At 39.4% G+C, this 24,913-nt stretch overlaps 1 protein-coding gene across 1 annotated transcript; it reads right to left on the bottom strand.

The window, feature by feature from the left end:
* Positions 1-9,908: 9,908 nt before the first annotated feature.
* Positions 9,909-24,516, bottom strand: RHAG (Rh-associated glycoprotein). Its single transcript, XM_009700738.1, has 10 exons — positions 24,314-24,516; positions 17,872-18,055; positions 16,470-16,620; positions 16,131-16,278; positions 15,206-15,372; positions 14,156-14,293; positions 13,217-13,338; positions 12,478-12,563; positions 11,764-11,837; positions 9,909-9,986 (listed from the first exon to the last, which is right to left on the bottom strand). The coding sequence occupies exons 1-10, from the start codon at positions 24,447-24,449 to the stop codon at positions 9,909-9,911; spliced, it is 1,284 nt and encodes a 427-aa protein (XP_009699040.1). The 5' UTR covers positions 24,450-24,516.
* Positions 24,517-24,913: the final 397 nt, after the last annotated feature.

The raw sequence follows: 24,913 nt of genomic DNA, 5'->3' as shown, positions 1-24,913 counted from the left end.
AAGGGGGGGGTGGAAGACCGGCCCCCCCCCCTGCCATAATACTGAGAGAGACACCTCCGGCTATGAACCAAGGTGTGCCTGGACTAAAAATCCCTGACTGGATTCAGAAGTACCAAAGTTCCCACGTGGGACTAGAGACACAGATATTTCATCTGGATATTTGAGGAAAAGGAGATAACTAAGAAAAGCCCTGGGAACATGGCACTGTGCAGACCTCATGAAACACTGCAGGGACAGTGATCCCCATGGAGGGCTGAGGTCCAGGTCTGAGATGGAGACTCCATAGGGAGAATAGAAAATTAAATTCAAGTGTTGGCTTGCTGTTAGAGTGCTACAGTCCCAAGTGCTTTAGAGGGAATATGCTTAGATAGGTCTCCTTCAGGTCAGGTCAGAAGCCTTTGTCATTGCAATGGATTTTCCAAGCCCAACACTAGATCATTTCTTTGGACTACTGGGGAAGTTGTCTTCTAAGGCTGGTTTAAACAGTTGAATGTGTTTTTTGTCAGATGATGTTGTATAACACTCTTTGTAAAACATCTTACAATCATGAATAGATTTCCAGACTAGGATGTGTGCCCAAATATTTAAATACATGTTTAGGAAAAAGTAAAACAAAAGACAGAGGGAGAGGAGGGGAGAGGAGGGGAGAGGAGGGGAGAGGAGACCTCTGGGCAAAGTCTGAGAGGCCAGCTCCAATGGGAAAAGAAGTCTTAGATGTCCAGTTCTCTCAGAGCCCTAAAAACAAAATAAAAGATACCTGCTGAAAAAGGCATTAAAGCATCTTTCTTTACAAATTTGCCTTAGAGTTGAGCGAATACTCAGGATAGAAGATACATAGAATCATAGAATGGCTTGACTTGGAAAGGTCCTATAAAGGTCATCTAATCCAACCCCTCTGCAATGAGCAGGGACACCTTCAACTTGGTCAGGTTACTCAGAGCCCCGTCCAACCTGACCTTGAATGTTTCAAGGGGTGAGGTATCGACCACCTCTCCGGGCAACCTGTTCCAGTGTTTCACCACCCTCATTGTAAAAAATTCCTTCTTTATATCTATTCTGAATCTACCTTCTTTTAGTTTAAAACCATTACCACTTGTCCTATCGCAGCAGGCCCTGCTAAAAAGTCTGTCCTCATCTTTCTTATAAGACCTCTATAGGTATTGAAAGGCCGCAATAAGGTCTCCCTGGAGCCTTCTCTTCTCCAGGCTGAACAACCCCAACTCTCTCAGCCTGTCCTCATAGGAGAGGTGCTCCAGCCCTTGGACCATGTTTGTGGCCCTCCTCTGGACTCGCTCCAACAGGTCCATGTCCTTCTTGTGCTGAGGACCCCAGAGCTGAAGGCAGTACTGCAGGAGGAGTCTCACCAGAGTGGAGCAGAGGGGCAGAATCTCTTGGGTGGCTCTTCCAGACATGTTGTATTTTTCAGAATCAGTAGGAGAATGAGTATAAACAGTAACCCTACAGGAACAGGATTGACTCAGTCCATTGTCTTTCAGCAAAGGATTAGCTGAGAAGATGAAAATTCAGGCAAAGAGCGCAATCTCCTGTCAGAAGTTAAGAGTTTCAAGCATTAGTGGCACTTCTACACAGATAGAGATATCAGCTTCAGCTCTAGGAAATGGTAGAAATGCCCATCTGGGGTTTTACCCTTGGAGAATCCCTACTAGGCACTCTCACCACCGTATGCACTCACTTTACCCTCTGCTGGTTACTGTCTAATGGGTGATGTCTAAACTAGTCCTCTGCCTTGGCAGAGATGTCTGTGGGCTTAAGTCCCTTTTAGAAACAGCAACTCAAACACTGCCTCAAACTTTGAAACTAGGAGGAGATGGGGGAAGAAGGAAGAGGTTCCACTCGTTGCTCAGGCTTTCCCTTGTCTCTTGATAGAAGATGTTGGGGATACCAGGTCTTGACGAGCGCAGAAGCCTTGCTGACTAGGCATCTGAGGCAGTTGTGAAGATTCCTCTTGAGTAACCTGAATGTGAATTTATGGCCTTGATGTGCTGTGGATCCTATAGTGGAAAGCTGCATTAATTTGAAATACTCAAGAGAGGAAGAACTCAGTGCCAAGCTCCTCTGAGCTAGCTGAAGAACTTCTTCTGACACACACATTGTTGTTCTAGTAGGAGTTAAAGCAGAGTGAAATGTAGGGTCAGACTGATCTGGCCAAATGGTGAGGTCTGTATTGATGTGATAGCTTCAGCTTCCTTTAAAGTGAATAGAAAGCAAGGGGCACCTTCTCTTCCAAAACTAGAAGCTGAAACTGGTCAGATAACACATACCTTGCCTGTTCCTGGTTTTCACATAATGGTTGAAGCTGGAACAAAACTCTGGAGGTCATCTGATCCACCACTGCTGCTCAAGCAGGGTAACCTAGAGCTAATTGTACAGTATGGTCTGTATCTTCAGCTGTGGCAATTGCCTTTGACATCCAGCTGTAACCACTTCAGCATAAGAGGTGGAGAGAAGAGCTTGTATGATCATCTCTGAATGGGGAGCCAAAGCTGAGGGGAAAGTTGAGTAAAGATGGCCTCTGTTGGTTGATGAAAGAGGGCTAAGGTACAGTCTGACTAGTGTGTCTTTGAGTCTAAGAGAGTAAGTAGCAGAGAAGAAGGTGTTGAAAGGAGTTGTGGAGAAGAAACCATCCAGAGCTTTCATTGAGACTGACCAGAGAAGATGTGCCGCAGCCTTTAGAACAGTTTGGAAGAGCATTCTATAGAAATGCAGAAAACAAAATTGTACATGACCTTGGGGCAAGAATGTGAAGGCTGTGTGAGGTGAGGTGTCCAGGCTAGACCGCTTGTCCTTGACTCTTTAAAGCATCAGGATCCCTGCATAAACGTGACCAAAGACATAGGAGAGGAGTCATCCCTCAGGGGATGGGGTTGCATAGCCCTAGAAGAAAAGAGCACGGGCACCTGGCTGGGAGCCTGGAAGAGGAGCTAGAGCAAGCCTGCTCTTGTACCAGCTTGCCCCGCGTCTGCGGCTGCCCCTGAGGTCTCTGGAGGAAAGACCAGGACATTTCACCTACCTGGAAGATGTCCTGGAAAAAGTCCAGGGCCCAGCTGTGCCAGATGGCCTGTTTCTACTCCACCTCCCAAAGGAGGTCAAAAGGCACTGAGAATGTCAGTCTTTCCACATATATCTGGGATTTAACTATTAACAAAGAATGAGTCAGATATTGATTCTTGAGGTAGGAAAGGAAGCAGCAATTCTGAGTTGTTTCCCAAGAGATGGGCTCAGGGTTAGGTCCGTGCAGCTTCAGAAAAAGCACAGCATTTACCTGCCTGTACAAGACTCTTGGGGTTATTGGAAGGACATTGTGGGAAGCAGGGGTGTCTCTTAAAACATAGTGGGAGCAGAAGGCAACCGCTCTAACCCCGTTGCTCTTGCCTGCTTAGTCCTGCTGTTTTCCTCCAGCAGGTCTCTGGTTCCTGCAGTGCTGACAGGTAGTGAGTGAGCTGAGCAGGGTGAGATTATCACAGACAAGAGTGACAGGCTGTGAGTGTTTCTTCCTTGCTTGGAAACATTTCCCCTTGGCCTTATTTTGAAGTGAAAAATCAAGATCCTGCTTTGGGCCAATATTTGTGGCTCCTCCAAGGACTGACAGGCAATGTCTCTAGACATACGTCTTGAACGAGATGAGTTGTTTCTAAAGTGTTTGTTAAGTTTGTGATGATAGTCAAATACTTCGCTGTTCTATGCTGCTTTACATGATGCATGAGGAGAACTTGGCCAGGTTCTTTTAGGAACAGGAGAAAATTCTTGCAGTGCTTAGTCATCTCAGTGAGCAAGACTCCATAGAGCAAAAACCATTCTTTTCACTGTCCCAATTCTCCTCACCTAATATGAACTCAAGAGAAAAATACCCAAAACAGATGCAAACATAGGGGTCATTGACCAAGCCTGCTGGAAAATTGGGAGATCTGATCACATTAGCTATGTCACTCATAATAAAGTAAGCATCTTTGCATCTGTGAAGACAATGCAGGAAACAGTTTGATTCTAAAGTGATAAAGTTGGGTTTGTTTTTTTTTTAACAGTTCAGTAGATCTCATTAATATGGATACTGTTCTGAACTAAATTAGTTCTTAGTTCCAATTATAGGATTTCTTCTGGTACTCTTCAACATGTTTGCACAGTAGTTCTGAATCAGGACAACATCTATCATTTTCGTGCAGCAGGTTGTACTAGTATTTATGTGCATCACTGTATATGTGTCTGTATTTGGAGGAACGTTTAAAGAACCAAAGTCTGCCTTGGAGGTCAGGGAGGAGAAATTGTCGTCGTGTGGGTATGTGACCTGTGCAGTAGCAGAGACTGATCCCTGGCCTGCTTGCTTGATGAGAAGGTGCACAGGTGTAGGGACACATATGTGGCAGTGGACTGTTAATATATTTTGCACTGAATGTATGCATGTTTTGTTTCTGAGTCAGAAATACATCTGAGAAAAGCTCTAGGAAGGTGGTATAGTATAGGACTTATAAGACTTTGGGTGGGTGGAAAACCCAATGGAGGGGAAGAGGTTCAGGTCTGAAGTGGAAACTCTTAGGGGAGAGGGAAAGGTGGACTTCTGCAGGAGGCTTGTGAAGAAGAGGTAGAGCTCAATTTTGGCAAGAGCCTCACCATACATGCTTTGTTAACAGGTTTATCCTAGTGAAAGAGAAAGAAGACTGGATGTCACCAAGAAATATCAAACAAATACAATTGATCATCTGATAATTTAATTCATGCATTTAATCAGTAACAGATTTGAACACAAATGCTAAAAGAAATTTTGTAGGTAAATGTTCAGTAAATAGCTTTAAAATAAATTTGCCGTTCAGTAATGAAATACAAAGATATGGCTCTGAAAGAGGTAATACTGAATATCTGTAAGACAATCATCAAAGTTATGATCATCCAGTGGTGTTTTGGAAAAGGACTGAGTGTCAATAAACTTGACCTTTCATTAGTTTAAATAAGAAATAATTGCCAATAAGAGGAAATAACAATAAGATAAAACTTTTTATTTCTTTAGGTCCAACTCCTTTGCTTCATTTAATTACAATTTAATCTATCTATATTTAATCTCCTTCAAAAAGAAAAAAAGAAAAAAAGAGATATACTGTATTAAAAGCAAGAAATTTGAAATTTTCACTTAGAAAACCACCAATCCCAATGGCTTGTGTCAGTTTGACCCTTACAGAGACAGAGATCTGTTTTCCGATTAGGACTGGATAAAGAAAATATCTTTTAAAGGATGATTGACCTAACCTCCAAAATGCTACTAATTTGAAAAATATGAACAGTCTCCTAAGGTTTCTTCCAATAATGACAGAAATTTAAGAAAGAACTTTCAGCATCCTGGTGGTGGGATCTAATTTCAAGTTGAAAGTTACACACAGTTGCTGCCATTTAACTCATCTTTTTCAGATATTTTTATGCATAGCTTAATAATTGTTGATACTGAATGAGTTTTTACTCACTTAAAAAAAATAAACCTTATTTAAGCTTTTTTATGTAACAACAAGTCAAAGTGAGAACAACGGTAAGACAGAGTGTTCAGTGGTTATTGGAGAGGATAAAATGTTGGCAATCTTTTATGAGAAAAGAGAAGAAATGCTAGTCATCATGAACCTCAAATTTAGAGTAGTTATACTTTAACCATGATACTTTGGTTTACTTTTCGGTTCCATCCTCAAAGCTCATCCTCCATACTGTTTTGTTTAACTCCTTGCTTGCCTTTCCTGCCAGTGTATGGCTCCCTCATTGATGAACACAAGGGTTCTTAGTAAAACATTTAGGCTTCTGTAAGGCTGGACACCTCTCCATAGTGTCCAGTAACATATTACACAGAAGCTGTAACTGTGAACAAAAGAAGCTCTACTAACTGAGGGTGTTCAAAGCTTTGATTAATTTGAAAATACCCAACCAAAGAAAATACCCTAAGACAGAGAACCAAATGCCACTGACATCGGAAGTGTGGAGGTGAGCAATTAGGGTAAAGAACCTTGGGAGAAACAAATCATACACTTTAAAGGCACAGTCACATTGTAGAGAAAATAATCTACTAACTGAGGGTGTTCAAAGCTTTGATTAATTTGAAAATACCCAACCAAAGAAAATACCCTAAGACAGAGAACCAAATGCCACTGACATCGGAAGTGTGGAGGTGAGCAATTAGGGTAAAGAACCTTGGGAGAAACAAATCTTTAAAGGCACACTTTAAAGGCACAGTCACATTGTAAAGAAAATAATGTTTAAAGCTGTGATTAAACAAAGGTTATCTAGAAGGCCAACAACTGCTCTGTTTCATTTCCTGATGACACTATCACAGACATCTTTGTGCACTGTCTATTGCATAAAGAGAGTCTATTCAGAGTGAAAAGCAGTCTGAAATATGCTGGGAAAATTCTGTGTCCAATCTTTTCATATAAGGTGGTCAAAGTGCAAGGCCTGGATTCATTTGTCTTGAGCTGAGGCACTTGTGTAAAGCTTCTGACCATAGGGAATGAATGAATTTTGGATTGCACATGGCCAGCAGCTCTCCGCCATAGCAGGGTGGAGACCACAGGAAGAAATCAAACATGCATGGATGATCAAAACAAAAGACTAGATTTATTGTCTTGCTCCAGGCTGCAGTGATCTATCTCAGGACTGCCTGACAGATACCCCAGACAGCCCTCATTGAAGGTTTTTTTGCATACCTCATTGACCCTTTTCCTATTTCTTTGCCTTCCTCATCTTTATGCACTACTAAGTAAATTTTGTTTGAACTCAGATTTGCTATAGCTGTTCCTGAGTTTGGTACTTCAGCTATACTTAGAAGGGCACTGCTGGCCTTTCAAGGTTATGCTCCCCAGAAGGTCCCCAATTCTCCCCTACAATTATCTGTGCTAGTAGGCCATTTCTTATATAACTCACTTTTCATTTTTCATGGTGTTATCTGTAATTATCAGAGTGTTATCTTGTTTCCTGTCACGTCCAGAATTTTCTCATATAATGGTCTGTAGTTTCTCATATCTTGTTCATTTAGCTTAATTTCACATGAGGTCAGAATTTTCTCATATAATGGTCTGTAGTTACTCATATCCTGTTCATTTAGCTTAATTTCACATGAGGGTTTAATCATCTGGCTGCACTATGTTGTTCAAGAGGTCGCTTCTAATCCTATTTCTCGTTTGATGTTTTTATGACACATGCTTTTTACATTCTTAATTGTCCTCCTAATGCTTTTTCTGTCTTATTCACTAGTTTTTAAGTATTGTGAACATCAGAGTGGACCTATCGAAGTGTTTTTCACAGAGGCATTTGTAATCCCTCTTCCAGTTATTAAAGTCGTATACTTCTTACATGGTTTCAGCCATCTAAAATATAGTTTTGGAAGCTAAGCTAGACTTAGAATCATAGAATCATTGAACGTTTTGGATTGGAAGAGACCTTTAAAGGTCATCTAGTTCCAACCCACCTGCAATGAGCAGGGACATCCTCAACTTGATTGGGTTACTCAAAGCCCCGTCCAATCTGACCTGGAAAGTTTCCAGGGATGGGGCATCAATTACCTCTCCGGGCAACCTGTGCCAGGTTTTCACTACCCTCATTGTAAAAAATTTCTTCCTTGTATCTAGTCTGAATCTACCTTCTTTTAGTTTAAAACCATTACTTCTTGTCCTATTGTTACAGGCCCCTTGACCTATCGCTACAGCCTCTACTTCTAGGGTTCTTCTTTGTCAAAAAGGAAACAACAAATTTCCTGAAAATGATAGCTAGGTTAGATGGAATAAATCTTCATGTAAAGGGATCCATACCCTGACTCTGTTTTTTGAGAGAACCTGAAGGACTGATTTCTCTGGTGCAGTAATCTTCTGAGAAAAGGCAGAGGTCAACAATGAGTACTTAGTGGATGAGGGTCTGGGTCACTATGGAAAGATTGTAAGGAGAACTGGAGAACAAAACTGCATAGTCTATTTTTCCCCCTTCTATTTTAATGAACTAAAGATAACTATTGAGGACATCGTTCTGAAAGATTTATTCACAGTGAGTGGTACTTTCTCACTCAGGTATTCCTTTGTGGTCAACACTCACAATCAGTGAAATTACCTTACAGCTGCAGGTGAATGAAAGACCCTCTGAATCCCTAAGTAGGATTTTGAGGGGTGAGCTTCATGTAGTAAGGATAAGATTTTTATAGTCTGTCTACGTATAGTATCTTTTTCAAGTACTTCAATACTTTGTGTTTGTAAATCATGCACGAAATACTTCTAAAATCATACATATGAAATACATATGAAATATTTACACTGTTAAATGCCTTCTCAGTTTTTACAAAAATGATTGTGTGAAAGCTTTGAAAGGATAAAAGATGTCTTCTGGCCAACAAAGTAGAAAAGAGTCAGTCATTGCATATCTGCAAAAGAGCATATCTGAACTAAAGTGTGTTAAAACAAATGTATTTTCATTCATAGATAGAAATCTGACATATACAGCTGATATAACATATGGGACAGCCCTGCCTAATACCTTTCTAAAGTTTTTCAAGGAAAAGTACTTCAGCAGAACCAAAAATATCTGTGCTATTTTATATGAGAGGAGTTTTCCCCTTAAATCTGATAAGTAAGACTTGAAATAAGGTGCTAATATAAAAAAGTCTGGCAAGTTCATCCACTGTAGCTTGTCCTTGTGAGACATCAGTGGTAGCTTTCTGTGTCCAAACAATGCCTAGAGGCACTGTGATCTTTCTGTTAGATATTCATCTCCCATCCATTGCCTCTCAATGGATTACCTCATGTAGGTACGTACAGATGTGTGACTCTGCTCCCAGCTACTGTCATCTCGTAGAATTTCTTCAGATACCTCAATTTTAGTCTCTCTTAATTGATCAGCCATTATCATCACTTCTCAAGTGGAGTTAATTTACCTTAATTGAGCTTCAGTTTTCTCCTTTCTACTTTCTTTTGTTTTAGGAGGCAGTGACTTCAGAGGTAGTGACTCACCACACAGAGGTTCTCCACTGAATCTTCTGTAGGTTGAACATAGTTGCTTTCTGATCATTTCCTACCAAGTTATGCTTTTTCTTGGAGCTAGCGTTTAGTTCATTTTATATCTATTGACATTAACAGTGCTACTATCCATTTATTACTGTTGGACGTAATAAGACATATTATATCATTACCTGTTTTTCATAGCTCCAACTCAGTTCCCTTATTCTGTCCTTGAAACAGTCTAAATAAATCTATGCCAATAATGAACTTTTTCACCATTTAAGTTTGTTCTCCCTTTCAATAAAGATATTAACAAACAATCTTGATACTAATATTACCACTTAGTATACCTCATGATTCACTATGTTCTGTGCTTTGCCATGGAAATGATCTCAACATTGTGTTTGCTGTCATAACCAGTCTTCAAAATACAGCACATTTTCCTCCCCATCCAAAAATAGCAAAACACACTCTCTTAAAAAGTTAATCTGGGGTGCTCTGGTGAAAAGCTTGTTAGAATCCAAATAAACAACATCAGTCCATTTCTTGTTGATTACCCCTATGCAGTTGAAGGATGTGGCTGTAACTCAGAAATCTTGCAGTTAAATATGGTATCCTGTAACAGGCTTGAAACACAAAGGTTGTTTAAATGGCTATATAGACTCAGTGATGGCAAAAGGTAAAATACAGTTAATTTTGTAGAGCAGTTTGTACTGGGTTCTTCTGATGAACAAATATATTGGAAGGATCTAATTAATTCACCTGAGCTTGGCATAATGACTATGCATTGTAAAATAAAGCTTGTTTTACATTAGAAAAATATAGCTAACTATAACCCCTTCTTGAAAACCTAGTGTGGTTAGGACAATACTCAGATGTTGTTTTTTTAGCATTAGAAACTGAAAAGAGCATCATTAGGACAAATATTACAGATTAATTATTTTTCTACATGGTGGCTTCAAACCTCCTGTGCTCATCATAGTTGTTGGAGTGAATTTCATGTGTTTTCTCCTCTTCCGGAACCTGCCATGAATATCAGAGAAGAGTTCAGTTGATGAGATATAGACTTCCTTTTGCCATAAAAGGAGACTAAAGAGTACTGAGAATATAATTCTGTTTGTATATATATTCTGTTGTATGTTATGTGTCTGTTTATTAACATTGACCCAGCTTGACATGAACCACCAGTTCTAAATTCTGAGGAATAAATTGACAATTTTCTTAGTAGAAGAATTCCTTAACACCGATGTTAGCTACAAGGGTGTAAAATTAATATCTAAGATTTTCAAAGATGACCATCTCTAATGAAATATAAACAATGTTGTATACCAAATATCAATGTCCCTTCTCATTACCTGATAAAGCTCACTCAGAATAGAATATTTCTGAGCAGTTCTACTGATACTGCAGGACCTTCAATTGAGCAGGGTTATATTATTATCACTGGTCAACACAGGCTGTGAATTCTTCAGCAACACTTTAAAACTTCCTTTTTCCTGACATCTTTCATCATTTACATATGACGACCTATTTCCGGTCTTGCTGAAAACCAGTGCTTTGACTTTCCCAAGGTCAACGAGTGAATGACTTGCAGAACTGTCACTAAAAGTTGTTTTTTCTGATTGTCATTGCTACAGCTGATCTTTTGGCTCAAAAATTCCCCTTAGATTGCAAACTTTCTCTCACAAAAGCAAAATTTTCTGATTGGTTCATACTGAAGTTTAATTCATTAAAAAAACTAATAAAATCTCCTCTTGGGTTCACCACACTTTGTTTACAAGGATTGTATACTGTGTTATCATGTATTTCTTCTTGTCTTGCCTTTTTGATTTTTTCATGGCATAAAGGATAAAATTCAGATTGCCTAAATTAAGAATCTGTCAATAGTTTCTAATGACGTGAGATGCAGAAAGCCTACAAACAGTACAGACTTTCTTAGGTTAGCCAAGAGGAAAGGTTTGTCTGAGTTTCTGCTCTGCACTTGATTGTAGGCATCCAGCTCCGAGATGTATGTGGGACTCAACTGACCAAATCTAGGTCTCTGCGATATAGAGCTCTATATTTGAGGTAGGCAATGAAAGGTCTTTCATTATCAGTGGGGAATATAGAGACTTTCAAGGTTTTAATTCATGTAACCTAACAGATCTAGAAGGATTGAAATGAATTGCAATCTAGAACCATCTCTTTGTTGAGCTTAAAGGGATCCTAGCAGGGCTATTTCAGACTTACTTGTTTCTCAGCCCCATTGTTTGTGTCTTCATGCATAAAACAATAGTGCCATAAACAAGAGGCCCATCTTCTTCTGATAACCTCAGTGGTCAGATCATGGAAGCAGGAAGCATGGAACCAGGAAGCAGAAGAGCTTCTGCTCAGCCTAAGGGAGACTCACCCACCCTACAAAGACTGAAATCTTTGTGCTCTAAATTTCATTCTGTATGAAATTCTAGATGACACTAGAAAAGCAGCACCATTTAGGCAAAAATGTGTGTCTAAACTACAAGAAGGAAGAGGATACTTGACTCAGTGAGCACTTAAAAGAGAGATAAAGAGCTCCACTGATATCTCAATTTGTTGGCTCTATTTCTGCTTTTTGTTCAAGGTTAGTCCAATATAAATGGCATGACCAGCTAGCAAGTCCAAAAAAGACCCTGAAGGAGGCCTTGATAAATTCACAGCCTGAGGCAGAGCAACATTTTTGAAAGCTGACTCATGAGTCCAAACCACAAACCCCAGGAGAGCAGGACTGCAGTGTGCTGTACATCTTTCAACATAATGAAAATAAAGAGAGGTTGTATCTTACCTCCCAATAAACAGAGTCATCAAAGCAGTTCTGATCAGATGCTTGCCCCAAGAAGGGCAGCTTTAGAATACCACCTGCAGGAAAAACAGCGTCAGAGGTTAAAAAATGGACAAAATGCCCAAATAAATGTTCCTCAGATGTGCCCTGGGGAGTCATCTAAGTTTTCTGACTCATTTCCTAATCTATAGAAATGCCCAACCATCTTTGGATATCAAGTCACTCATTATGAGAGGTGATGCAGGTTTCTTCATGTTGACATGAATAAAAGCTTGTTTTCTATTGCTCAAACCTTTCCCAGATTTCAACCTGGAATTTTCTATTTCAGCCTGAATTTTTGTTTGGAAAGTATCCACAATCACATGGAAACATGTGACACCTAAATGAATATGTCTTAATCTCAAACTGGTTTCTGTTCAGAATTTTAAGTCTCTGAATCTAGAGAAGAATTCCATCCAGAACAACATCTCACTATTCCTATGTATACAACCCAGTATCTTTGAAGCATGTATTCAGTAAGATATCTGGGCTTCATTTGAAGACAAAGTTATTGGAAAACTGCTTTTCCATATTTAAGTTTCTGCCAATTGGCCATCATGTATTATTTCCATTTTTCTATTTTGTATTATTCATGTAAAATTGTTGATATATTGAAGTTCTCCATGGGCAAACCTCTATATTCACACATATTTTGGTTGCTATATGCATCATACTGACCTGTCAATGCTCCACCCACCAGTGCAATTCCAATTGTACTGCCCAGGGCAGCAGCCTGCATGCCAGGAGTAAAGTGAACATCTTCCCTGAAAAGGACAGAAAGGCAAACCATTGACAATCAAAAAATTGTTACACTTTGAGAGAGGTAATTGATCTTACAACATTGCACTTGCTGTCTGCAGGACAAGATGGCTCATAGGAAAATACCTGCCATTGCCGTGCACAAGACAGAAATCATTATGATTTTATTTTGGTTTTGTTTTAGACTACAGATGGAAACAAATTGTTTGAAAAGGTTATTAGAACTTTGTAAGCTTTTAGAGAATGCTCTGCTTTGTCAAAAAGATCAGCATTTCATCTTCTTTGAGTCTTTTAAGATACTGGAAATAGCCCATTTTGCCAATTTTATTGGAAATCTTACAGTTACCAGCAGTGTAATTGTAGAATCATAATAAAGATTCTTCTATGTTTGAATTGTTCTGTATGTTGTTTTTTATGATGGTTTTAATTTATTTATTTTTACTTGAGCTTTTAATTTGGAAGAAGCTTGACATACAAACAGTGTGTTAAAGGCAGGATATCAAGAAGAGTCCTGTTTAAACCAGAATACGATGTCTGACATCAAATCAAAAATGCATTTTCTGAAAAAAAATCATAATTAGATCCAAGGAAGGTGGAAAATTAGGATAGACGTTAAAAAAATCAATAAACTCCTTTCTGTCTTCTCTCTATAGCTCACCTAATTTCCTCTTTTATCGCAGTTACAATGATGCCAGCAATACCTCCCAGTATTCCAGGTAAACCATGTAAATTATGAACACCACAAGTGTCTTGAATGTTCAGCTTGGATGCCAAAAAAGGCTGAAATGAGGGGAAATACGAAGTTTATAATGAGTTTATAGTCTTACATTATCTCTAGAATGATATGCAAAAGAAGGTAGTGCAGAAGTACAAGGAACAATTTAACTTATTTCATGTATACAAAGTTTAGCTATAAAACCTGCTATCTTTCCCTTCACTGTGAAATTGCTTATATGCAGAGAAAAACAAGTATGTACATATAATGGTACAAATGTCCAAGCTACCATCTTAAATATAATGGTACAAAACACATGACAGTCCACTGGTACTCCTAATCTTTTCAGCCACTGCAGCAAAGGTTCAAAGAGGTGGCTAAGTAACACATACACGCTTGTTCTGTCTACTGCTCAACTATTTTCTTCCAAATGTTTCTCCATCAGCAAATACCAGTTTAAAGTTTTAGTCAGAATGGTTTTTTTCCACATTTAGCACATGAAACAAATGTATTTTATACTTAAACAGTATTTTTGATTACAAATCTATCCAGAAATTTTGAAAGACTGAAATGTAGTTAGTCTATTTCACTGAAATATGGGCTTGGAGCAAAATTCTGGCAGTTCCTTGAACAGAAATCCCAACTTTAATGAACTCTAATATCTTCGTGATCCTTCTGTGTTTTTAGTTAGGTGATGGACTGAAGTCAGTTCATAAGCGTATATTTAAATCACATGGATTTAAAAATAACCATTCTTTAGAGCTTACTCTCTATACTATATCAGCCAGTTTCTAAACTCCCTTTCTGGCAAACCAAAGGAGGTCCTGTAAAGCCAATGAAGCAATAAGTAAGTGAGAACAGAGGTGGGTCCTCAATAGTTACAGTCAGGAAGTGGAACCCAAGGACAGAGATGATTCCAGCGATGCTCCCGATGCACATGGCAGCGAAAGGGTGGATTGACATGTCAGCACAGGTACCCACTGCTACTCCTCCTGCCAGGGTGGCATTTTGAATGAGAACCTGCAAAGAATATACAGAGGTGGAGATGATATATGTGGAACAGAGGCTTGTTTTGGGGCTAAGTGACTTTGAAGGCTTTTTTGCATACATAAATTTTCCTTTTCTGCAGGTAGGATTTTTCCGATGAAGAATGAGTAGGAATTTACAACAAGGTTCCCTGTTACATGTTCAGGGTATTTGTTCAAAGCTGCTCTAAGCCAGTTTAACTAGGGTCAGCTTAATGAAGTCCAACGTTTGCAAAGTCACTAAAACTCATCACTGACCTCTGGAGAAGCCAGGCTGAGCCAGTGAGAACTGCCTCCTACAACAGCAACAAATTCTGCAACCTCATTGAGCTGTGTCTGCTCGTGCTGGGCTTAGATAAACAGTGCAACTACTGGAAAGAAGTGCATGAAAACAGGACTGGATTTTAAGGCAAGGTGATGAAAGGTTGGCAGCCTGACAGCCCCAACCTGGTTTGGCTTTGCCTGTTGTGCAGCTGCACTGTGAGATTACCAGGGAACAAGTTGTTATCTTGACAGATCTATTTTGGCTATTGCAAAATGGCAACTCACATAGGATCTTCTTTGGAATAAACCACAAAAGTCCACCTGAACTTTGGACTAATGTCTCTATGGTCCAGCAGGTTCTGTGTACAAGAAAGAACAAGGAGCAGGACCATGACTATAGCGTCTAAGAACTTTTCACTCTCCAGATACAGCGATCCCACTGAGGAATCGCCACATACCTAAAGCAGAGTGGGTTGCCTCAGGGCCCTGTCTTACATTATAGCTTTTAGAAGTATAGTTGCTCTAATTTGGCCCACAGTATGAGCAAAGGTTCCAGATAGCTCACAGACATTGGGTATCTGCCTAATCATCTTTGTTATAGAGGAGTGACTCAATTTAACAGAAGTTGCGATGTCATTCTTACCATACTGAATTTGCCTCTTTGATCCACCAGGCTGGAGAGAGCAAATGTTACGACAGTACATGCAGCCAAAGAATAGTAAGTGTTGACAATGGCTTTAATCTGCCAAATTGTTCCAGATGCAATGGCAGAGTTAAAACTGGGCCAAAAAAGCCAAAGGAACAGGGTACCTGCATGAATATAAGTCAAAATGAAACAAAGACTGTTCAGTCACAAGGAGTATTTCAATGTGAAAGATCCAACACAACCGAACTAGCTACGAGAAATGAGGAAGATGATCAATAAGAAGCATGAAATAGCCAAAATGCTGGAAGAAATAATAGATTATGCAGAAGCTTTTAACACTGGCAGCTGGGATTTTGACACATGGTCTCTGTCAAATCTTACTGCAAGACCCTAACACATTGTGACCCCTTGTCATGCCTCACTTGCTGCCAGAGCTCACCACCACTGTGGAAACCATACCAGAATAGGATGCATTAGTAAGACAGTTCACATGCAAATCCTCTATCATCTATTAATATAGCTGATAGTTTTAGCTAGTAAATTGATCTATGAATAGATCTCATGGACAGATAGATGTATGGTTTCTAACATTCATTAGTGGGACAGGCACATTTCAATACTTTTAATTATGGGTAATTTCTATGGAAATGCTACTTACAACAGAAGATTTAACAAAAAGGGAGCCACCACTAATGCACAGGGAAAATGCATCTTTAATTTGATCTTTCTGTTTTTTAACCAAGGAGAAACTGTAAAAATATGTGTGTCACTGAAAACATTGTGCGTGCATCAGACAAAAAAGAATATGCCTCTAGGAGCATACTTAAGAAAAATAGATGCAGAATAATAACAGGCAACCCTTAAAAAATAGGGATGAAAGAGGGATGAACAACTGATCAGCACTCGCTATTACTTCACTTACCAATCATGGCAAATATGTCTGAATCATAGGTAGATTCTTCATTTTCATGTTTGTTTTTCAAACCAGGACGATACAAGACTAGGGTTACAGCCAAACCAAAATAAGCTCCAAAAGCATGGATGGTCATTGAGGCTCCAACATCTGTGGCCTGTAATAGGGACCCAAAATAATGCCACAGATTTTATACAGCAGAAAGATGAGGATTTGATGAAGAAATCTGGATGACTTTAATGGTTTATTTTCTATGGTAGAAACTAGAACCTAGAATATATGAACTGGAAGTATTACAAAGTGAAAACATTTGTTACAGGCAGAAAACAATTACAGCTACAGTTGTACCTGAAATACTCCTGTAACTAGATGTTCGTTGCACGCAAAGATTGTGATCTCCAGAATTGTCAAGATCAGCATCTGAACAGGACTTGTTTTCCCCAGGACTGCTCCAAATGAAATCAAAGCAGTTGCTGTACTGAAGTCTGCATTTATCATGCTGAAGTTATGAGAACAAATAAGAACAAAACAAAGCAAAACAAAAACACAAGAAAAAAGAGAGTCAGTTTAAAGAGACCTGAAATAAGACTGTAATATCAAACTTGGCATATCATTAAAATGATAGAACTTTAGCTCTTCAGATATAAAACTATCAAAATCATCTTTGCGGATGAAAATTAAATCAAAACTTTCCGGATGAATTTTGTGGGGATCTTACTAGCTACTGGGGAAAAAGTGTGGGAAGATTACCTTCTGCTTATACCATATAAGTGCTTAACTGGTTGAAATTATAGTGAAAAGTCAGATAAGATGTGTATTGCAGATGTGCAGGGATATTTCCAGCTCTGTCACTTGAACTCCAAAGATTACAGGGAGCTCTTAGCTTTGGTCGGATGGTTTATCTCATTTCAAAAGCCTTGCATGCCTTTCTATCACTGTGCATCATGTTTGCAGTAGCTGTCAGGAAGGACCTGTGTTAACAGGTTATGGAAAACGGCAAAGATAAATAAAAACACAAATGGGTCAAAAAACTTGCAACACAAAGGGGCAGTAACTTATGGGTCCCTCTACAAATGCCTGTCTGTAAACATTAAGGAACTACTTATATTATTTCTGCTTGTCCCTCAGTAATGTTTAAATGCTGTTCCTTCCAAAATTGTTTACAAGTTGTTTTAAAAAAACAGAACTGCAGATGTGGAAAACACCCTGAGACCTTGGTAGAAGCAGGATAGATAAGTGGGAGGGGGATTAAAATTATCTAGAGACGTTCCTCATGAGGTCTCTTATTCTATGATTGGGTTCCAGAATCTACTGCAGGACGGTGCTCGTGCAAATCATTCCTTGAGAAGCAGGAGAAAACCTCATGAGTGGAAAGACACATTTTTCCATCCTTTCTTCTGTGACCCCATGTGTCATGGAAGGACAGATCTTTTCATGCCTGCTGGGTGCAGGAGGTGCTGCAAACCCCAGGTTCCACAGCTCCAGAGATTCAAAGCAGTCTTTCTACATGACCTATGTGCCACATGTAATGTAGCACCTCAAATTTCATCCCACCCTTTGGTTCTCTTGGCCCAGTGCACCAGGTGTTGCCCCTTGAGAAGTGACGGGCAGATGAACGTTGATGGGTGGACAATAAGGCTCAATCAAATTTCAGTGAACTTAGAAGTTTGATCCCACATATTTTGTAGTTTATGGCTTCTCCTGACATCTTAGCTGATAGAAGTGTCAGTTTTGGTAAATTCACATATACCTTTTGATGTCAACATGAATTTTCCCTCCTTCCATGTGCCAAAATCCTTGCATCAGGGTTCCCCACTGGAGACCGAAGGCAGCAATGAGCATGTTGATACCAACACTGCTGAATCTATATTTCTTCAGAAAGGTCATCAGGAAACCAAATCCAACAAATATCATCACATGGACATCCTGAAAGTCTGAAGGGAAAACATGTCTGTGTAGTGACTGTAAAGAGTGACTACAAAGGGAGGAAGGTTAGGGACAAATGAGGATTTAATAGAAAAAAGTTCCAAATTCATGTCAACAATGTGATCCATTCTTCCCCACTTTAAGACCAGTCTACTAGTTGAAGATCGAGTGTCTGGAAAACACAAGACCCAATTATTGATTTTATTCTTTGCTATATTATTATGGGAAGATCACTAGATCTCTCTGCTAGCAAATTGAATGTGTCTGCAACTGTTCTCTGCGTGTGAAGCTACCTGGAACATCACAGCTTCATGACCTTACAGAAAAGTTCTCTTCCCCCTTAAATAAAGGTTGTCACATCCAGAATGTTCTGGCTAATTCCAAAATTGTACATGGGATTTGTTTGGTAGAGTGCCAGTTGGCCCAGTGCAAAGGTATGCTTGTGTTCCCTAAAAGTTACTGTACAAGAGATTGATTTCTTTACCTGAGTAAAAGAAGGCAGCATTTAAGGTAATGTTTAAACTAGTAAATTAATATTGCTTACCAGCATATACTTAGCCCTCCTTCAAATATGCTTTTTTTTTTTTTTTTCAAATATGAATTTTGTTAAAATATGGCTAGTTATTTTTCTACCTTTTTAATATTTTTTTTAATTTCCTTTTTTAGGCTTTTTAATACAAACTGAGTTTATCACCACAACATCGATATATTATATTTTAAAATATTTTGTTAGTCTGAAGTCTTTTATATGATTTAATGGACTCTACACTAAACAGGTTTAAGTCCCATAATTAAAGCTTTTTCTCTGTGTTTTTTTTTGTTAGTAAGAACCTCAGTATAGAGAAACTATTTCTTTTCATTTCTATTTCATTGTCTCTTACATGCAAATATGTGGGAAAAACTTGAGACATTGACCTGGTTAGTATAATATTTGGCTTGAGTTACGATTCCCAGTTATGTACTTTCGACATTCCTATAGTTTTGCTATAGCATTACCATGTTTAGCCAAAAGAGGGCCCAGAAGTATAAAAAGTTACCGCAGACTCCTAATAAACTCTATAATATTTGCACTGTCATATTCCAGCCCTGACCTAACACTGAAATACATACATGCATGTAGTAAGATCCTTTGCATTGGGCTACATGCATCTAAGAAACAGCATAGAAATGCAGGTGGTTTGCAGATATCCCCAAACTTTTTGCTTCCTCTTCAGGTTGGACATTTTTACATTTATTTCCTGAATTTAACAACAGCCAGTGATGAGATTTTTGAGGCCTCTGCAGTCCTTTGGAAGCTTCCCATTTTCCTCCACGTTGCTCAATTTCCAGAACTGCTATCCAAACTCTGGTGTTGTGCTTACTACTTACTTTAAAAGATACACAATCAAATTTACTTCCCCATTTGAGCTTCTCTTTTTGATATACTTGCATATTTTGTATTGCAATGCTGTGTGAAAACAACTGTCTTGCTTAGAGCTCAACATATTCTCTTGTTTTAGAGGACCTGGCAAGAGATGAAAAAGAAACCTCTAGGGACAATACAGAGCATGCTAATACAACCTTCCTGAACCTACCAGCAGCAAAGTCTGTAGTATCTTAGTGGATGCAGAGCCCAAAACACAGCTTAAGTTGCACATATTGCTGTGTCAAAGGGACTCAGTGGAGGATGTTTAGGAGAAGGATATTAAAGTACAAGATCATTTTCTCCTCTTTTGAAAGTAATTTTCTATGGGTGACCATTCACCTAGTAACCTGTGGGATCAGCACCTTCACATTTGAGAAGTGGCATGGGTTATTTGTCTGATTCTTGTAAAGCTACTTTGTTAAAAGCTTGTTAATGCTACCAAAAAAATGCAGAACTAGAGGGCAAATCCATAAAAGCTGCACAGCAACATCTACAAAAGTAGCCTTTTTGTTTGACTTTAGCAGAAGAAAATGGAAATGTAGTTAATAAAATCTTAGCATGACAAGTTAAAGTGATATACGACTTCAGCAGTTTTCAGTTTATATCACACTTGAGTTTCCTGCACAAAATGAGGGGTACATTTGAAAATTACCTACTTCTGCTTTTTGTATTAGTTAATCAGCCTATACCACGGATTTTATTCCAATGAAGTTTTAGTTTTGCCCATTCAAGGTAGTCAGTTCCGAGTAAGAAAATTTTTTCCAGTCTCCCAGAGGATGTTATGGTTTGTTAGCATTCAGCATATTACTTGCTGTTGTTTGCGTTCTCTTGGTTGAATCATTGCAAACAAAGCAAGTTAATTGTTCTCATCAAAACAATCCCATTCATGTGTACAATATATCAGTAAATAATGTCTAGATTAGTAAAAGATGCTTCACTGCTGTCTTGGTTTGGCTAAAACCTGACTCTACATGTGAGAAAAAAACCAGATTTCAAAAGCACTTTTATGACTGAGGAGTTTAATTCTCCATGCCCATCAACAGAGCCTCTGCATGCTCAGGTCTCTTTTGAAAGGTGTTTTTAGAAAACTTACCCTAGCCCTGAAGATTAGAAGCAATTCCGTTTGAAACAAGCAGCTGGCTGACATGTAATCCTGCGTCCTCCTGAGGGCTAGCCAGGATTCATATAAATGTTTTAAAGCTGTCTGGACTTGTTTACAGAAAAGATTAAAAGTCCTGGTTGAAACTAGGTTAGTTCATGGATGTTGAGGACAAATTTCAACTAGTCTGGCCTATACCTTGTGCTTTAACTACCTCTAATGCATCCTTTTAAAGAAGAGTAGATCTGGAATGATTTTAAATGATGGAGAAAACAGCGTGATTGAAATAAACTGTTTCAGTAACTAGTTGGGTTTAACAAAACATAGTACTTCTATTCTGTGAGACAGTAAAATAAAGATTGGGAAAAACACTCCAGCAGATCCTAAACAAAACCACTGCACATAATTCTGCAAGGCTGGCCAAGACCAACATACTAATTCCACGGCAAGGTCTCTTCATGGTGGTCAGTCTCAACGCAAAGATGCTTGTGGCATCTAGGTTTATACTAAAACTGTGATTCTGCTCTGCCTATAGGAGTAAACCATAGAACCCTGAACAAGACGGGGGCATAAGTTTTCCTACGCCATGAGTCATGGACCAGTCACAGGAGATTACATACAGGATACCAGTACTAAAGAAAGTCTCCAGGAGTGCTTGCGAAAACTATCACACATCCTTGTCCTCCCATTCTGATGGCACAGCACACCTGAAGTTGTCCATCCAATTCACCATGCCTGTACTTGCATCCACCAGAAATAGATATAATGCAAAACTATGCTTTGGGAATGGTCTCAACTCAGCCCCCCCTTACCTGAGTGCAAAACCATGGTGTCCCTCAATTATTGTTTTCATCTTTCTTCAGGCCAAAAATAGTGAAGCAGCTTGGATGAATCATGCTGAGGTATTTAAGGCATATAAAAGCAGGTCCTGCACTGCCATTCTGAGAATATAAATTGACCCCTGGATGAAACAACTAAATCTAAGAGGTACAGATGGGTTAACATCCCTGGGGATAGCATGGGAAGCAGTTTGAACCCATCATTTTGAGAACTCAGGGGAAGTCCTGGCTCAGGATATGTCCTAATACATCTATACAACCATAGCATTAACTTTCTGCCAGGTCCTCTTCTGTGCGCTTTGTAGCCAGGGAAGTTTGAGGGGAAGATGACCCAAAATTGAAAACACAGGTGTTAGGAAATCCTGCTTTTATTACTCTTCTTTATTATGAATGAGATCGATCGGTTCTTAGGTCAGCATCTAAAAGTCCAACTTTACATCTATGGTGTTTGCTTAGTTCATGTCTCTAATGGTAAACTGAACAGCCTGGCCAAAAGGCAAATGGCATAAGCTGACTCACATCTATACAGCTACATCGTCTTCTCTCCCAAAACACTAATCCCACCTGTACTCCTTCTTTAGGGTAGTCTCTTATCTATGCTATGCCTAAAGCCATACCTAGGAGGAGGTCAAGGTGCTGGTTTGCATAAGCCAAAACCATGCCAGAAGCTTGCTCGCGGTTCAGTAGTGTGGGCAACTGGGGGACAGTGTGCAGGTGTAACAAAGTCATACGATGCCTGCGCAGGAAGGCACGGGAGACAGCAGGCAACTTCTCCCACATATTTTATACACTGGTATTAAGGAAGAAATAACTATAGGTGATCCCTAACTGGATAGATTACATTTAAATGCCTATATTGTAGTGTTAGCATATGGTGAGAAGAATCCTTTTCTCTGTGATGTTGATGAGGCTCCTGCCCTCTCTCTGATGCCTTTTTAAAATGGAGATACTAAATTAAAAAACAAGGCTCCCCATAAGTGCTTGGAGAGGGTTTTGTTAAGTGTGAGAACAGTCTATCCCAGGAACTCCTCAGGGAACACAGTACCCATGGTGATGCGTGTGGCACAGGCAATCGCCATCCGGAAGACTTGAGGTTTACTGAGAAATGCACCACGATACTGTAAGGGGCCACTGATCACATTACTGGTGTAAGTATGAGGATCCCATGCACTTTTCTTCATTTTCCTTGGTAAGGAGGACTTCAATAGAATCACAGAATCATAGAATTGTAGAATCATTATGGTTGGAAGAGACCTCAAAGATCATCAAGTCCAACCCTATACCTGATGCCACCATCAGGACACCATGCAGGTCAACTTAGTGCCAGAGCCAGCAGATATGATATTCAGACTGGAAAAAGTAATTTTCTCTGTTCTTGAGGGGCAAACAGACCTTAATCTGAGTCTGAGAGACCCATGTTCTAGGTAGCATCCTTCTGGCTTACTAAATTATACAAAGATGCCCAAAACACTATTGTTCTGTGGCAGTATCTGTTGTTGTTGTGTTGTTTAGGGGTAGAGTCAGAGAAAAGATAGGTTGACAGGTGTTTTAGGCAATAGCTATGTTAATAAAATAACAGTGCCAAAGTAGAATTATCTCTGCTGTCAAATCATTAATATGGTTTCTGGCATATTTTTTGCCTAGGTCAACTATCACCTCCTGGGTGACAGTGGACCAAGGGTACTTCTCAAAATACTGTCTAGATAAGACCACCTAATTTGGGAACTGGGATAGTTCTGTACCATGGACATGGCCAAGCTGTGTCTCAGAAAGAGAATGGGCTCTGACACAGCCTAAGTTACTATCTCTGGGGGATACTGCTGTGTCTCAGTAGAGTTAACCCAAATGTGAGTAATTAGCCCCTAATGTTCATCAGCTGACTCCCATCTGGAGCTCAATAATGCTGTGCATTTGCTGTTCTCTCAGCTGGACAATGCTCTGTGTGAGGATACACAACACAAGGCTACTAGGGAGTGAACTGACCCTGGGATCATGTTCCCCTGTAACAGTCACTGAAAGGCCAGTGGACTGAGACAAAAAGAGGGATACATTCAAAATTACATGGGTACTACATACAGGCAAGGAGTTGTGTACCATTATGATCATCATTAAGAGGATTGCAGTCAGGGTTACAAGTCGTTAAGACATCAGAGCCAAGAAAACTAACAACAAACCTTCAATACTGCTAACAAGATAAAGGCTGCTCCTCTGCAGACTTATTTTCCTATTTATTTACAACAGTCTGGTCTTGTGTGAGGAGGAGGAGGGTGGGAGAGGTCAGCAGCTACTTCTCAGGCCGAAACCTTTCTCCTTGAACTTCATCAAGCATTTGCAGAACAACAAATCGACAGAAACTTTTGCAGGCTGAACCATTACTGTCTACAACTGAGCCACTACTTTGAAAAACTATTGCCCTTCATGGAGTCCAGTTTCTGCAAACATATTTCATAACAATGATGAATATGCTGCCCAATTTCTGTGTTCTCATAAGGCAACATTTTGAAACCTGGATGATAGTAATGAAATGTTCTGCTCATTTTCATTATTTAACACAGTAATCAGGATATAAGGTCTGGCAAGAACTACTACCATCCATCTCTGGAAAATGCTAGAATTGTTCAAAGCAATTCATATTTCTCCAAGTTTTAACCTGCTATGCAAATACTAGAACTATTTTCAGGACTCTTCTCTCCCAGAACAGCTAACTTCTCAGCTGTTAGGTACTTTCAGAATTTTATATGTGCTCAACTTGAACTTGTCTTTGAAGCCCGCTGCTTTCATACCTCAGAAAAAGTTTGTTTGCCCCAAAGCATGACTTTCTTATCTAGCTATATTAGTAAGTCTCATAAGTTATTCAGAAACCTTGCTTAGGATTAGTTTAAAGAAATTCTGACTTCTATAAATCTTAGAGAGCAACACTTACATGGGTATAAAGTTGGAGGGTGATCATTGGTGTTGTATTCCACAAATATCCCAAACAAAACAATGATGATCCCTTCCAGAAGAAGAGCCAGGATCGAGAACTTGAACCTCATGTTGGTGTCAAGGGCTGAAGGCATTGCAGGAGAGCAGGCGGCTGTGAGATTCTGATAAAATACGTTTGCCTTCAGCAGAGCTGCCTAATTCAGTGGATCTGGGCGATACAGCAAAAAAAAAAGAAGCAGAGAGACAGACAAACACATCGTCACACCCACCATGGGAGGGAAACAGTATGGGTCAATATAGCAATTTTATTTCCTGGGCTATATCTGTGCATGAAATGCTGGCTTACATATTTTTTCAATTTGTAATGCAAACCAGCTCATTTAGTCACAGATATGCTTCTCACTGTCTTATACGTATTTTAAAAAGGAAATAGCCTTAAAGAAAATCTCACAGAGCCTGGTTTGCTGCACATGGTAAGGAGCACAGTGACAGTCAACTGTGTTTCCTGTAGTCAATAATTTCTTCAAATTGTAGCTTTTGTTTTAAAAGGTAAATGATTTTTCATCTTATATGAAACATAGATAATCTCTTATCTCTT

This window comes from Cariama cristata, unplaced genomic scaffold, assembly GCF_000690535.1.
Source record: "Cariama cristata isolate BGI_N322 unplaced genomic scaffold, ASM69053v1 scaffold2800, whole genome shotgun sequence".
Lineage (NCBI taxonomy): Eukaryota > Metazoa > Chordata > Aves > Cariamiformes > Cariamidae > Cariama > Cariama cristata.
The sequence above is the reverse complement of the archived record's forward strand: the minus strand, read 5'-3'. Positions and strand labels throughout refer to the sequence as shown.

Excerpts from the sequence above, each read along its gene's own strand:
- RHAG (XM_009700738.1), bottom strand. The coding sequence starts at position 24,449 with ATGCCTTCAGCCCTTGACACCAACATGAGGTTCAAGTTCTCGATCCTG. Across the intron at positions 16,279-16,469 it reads TAGTTACAGGAGTATTTCAG|GCCACAGATGTTGGAGCCTC; the intron begins GTACAACTGTAG and ends TCCCTATTACAG. Across the intron at positions 9,987-11,763 it reads ATGACTCTGTTTATTGGGAG|GTTCCGGAAGAGGAGAAAAC; the intron begins GTAAGATACAAC and ends TATTCATGGCAG.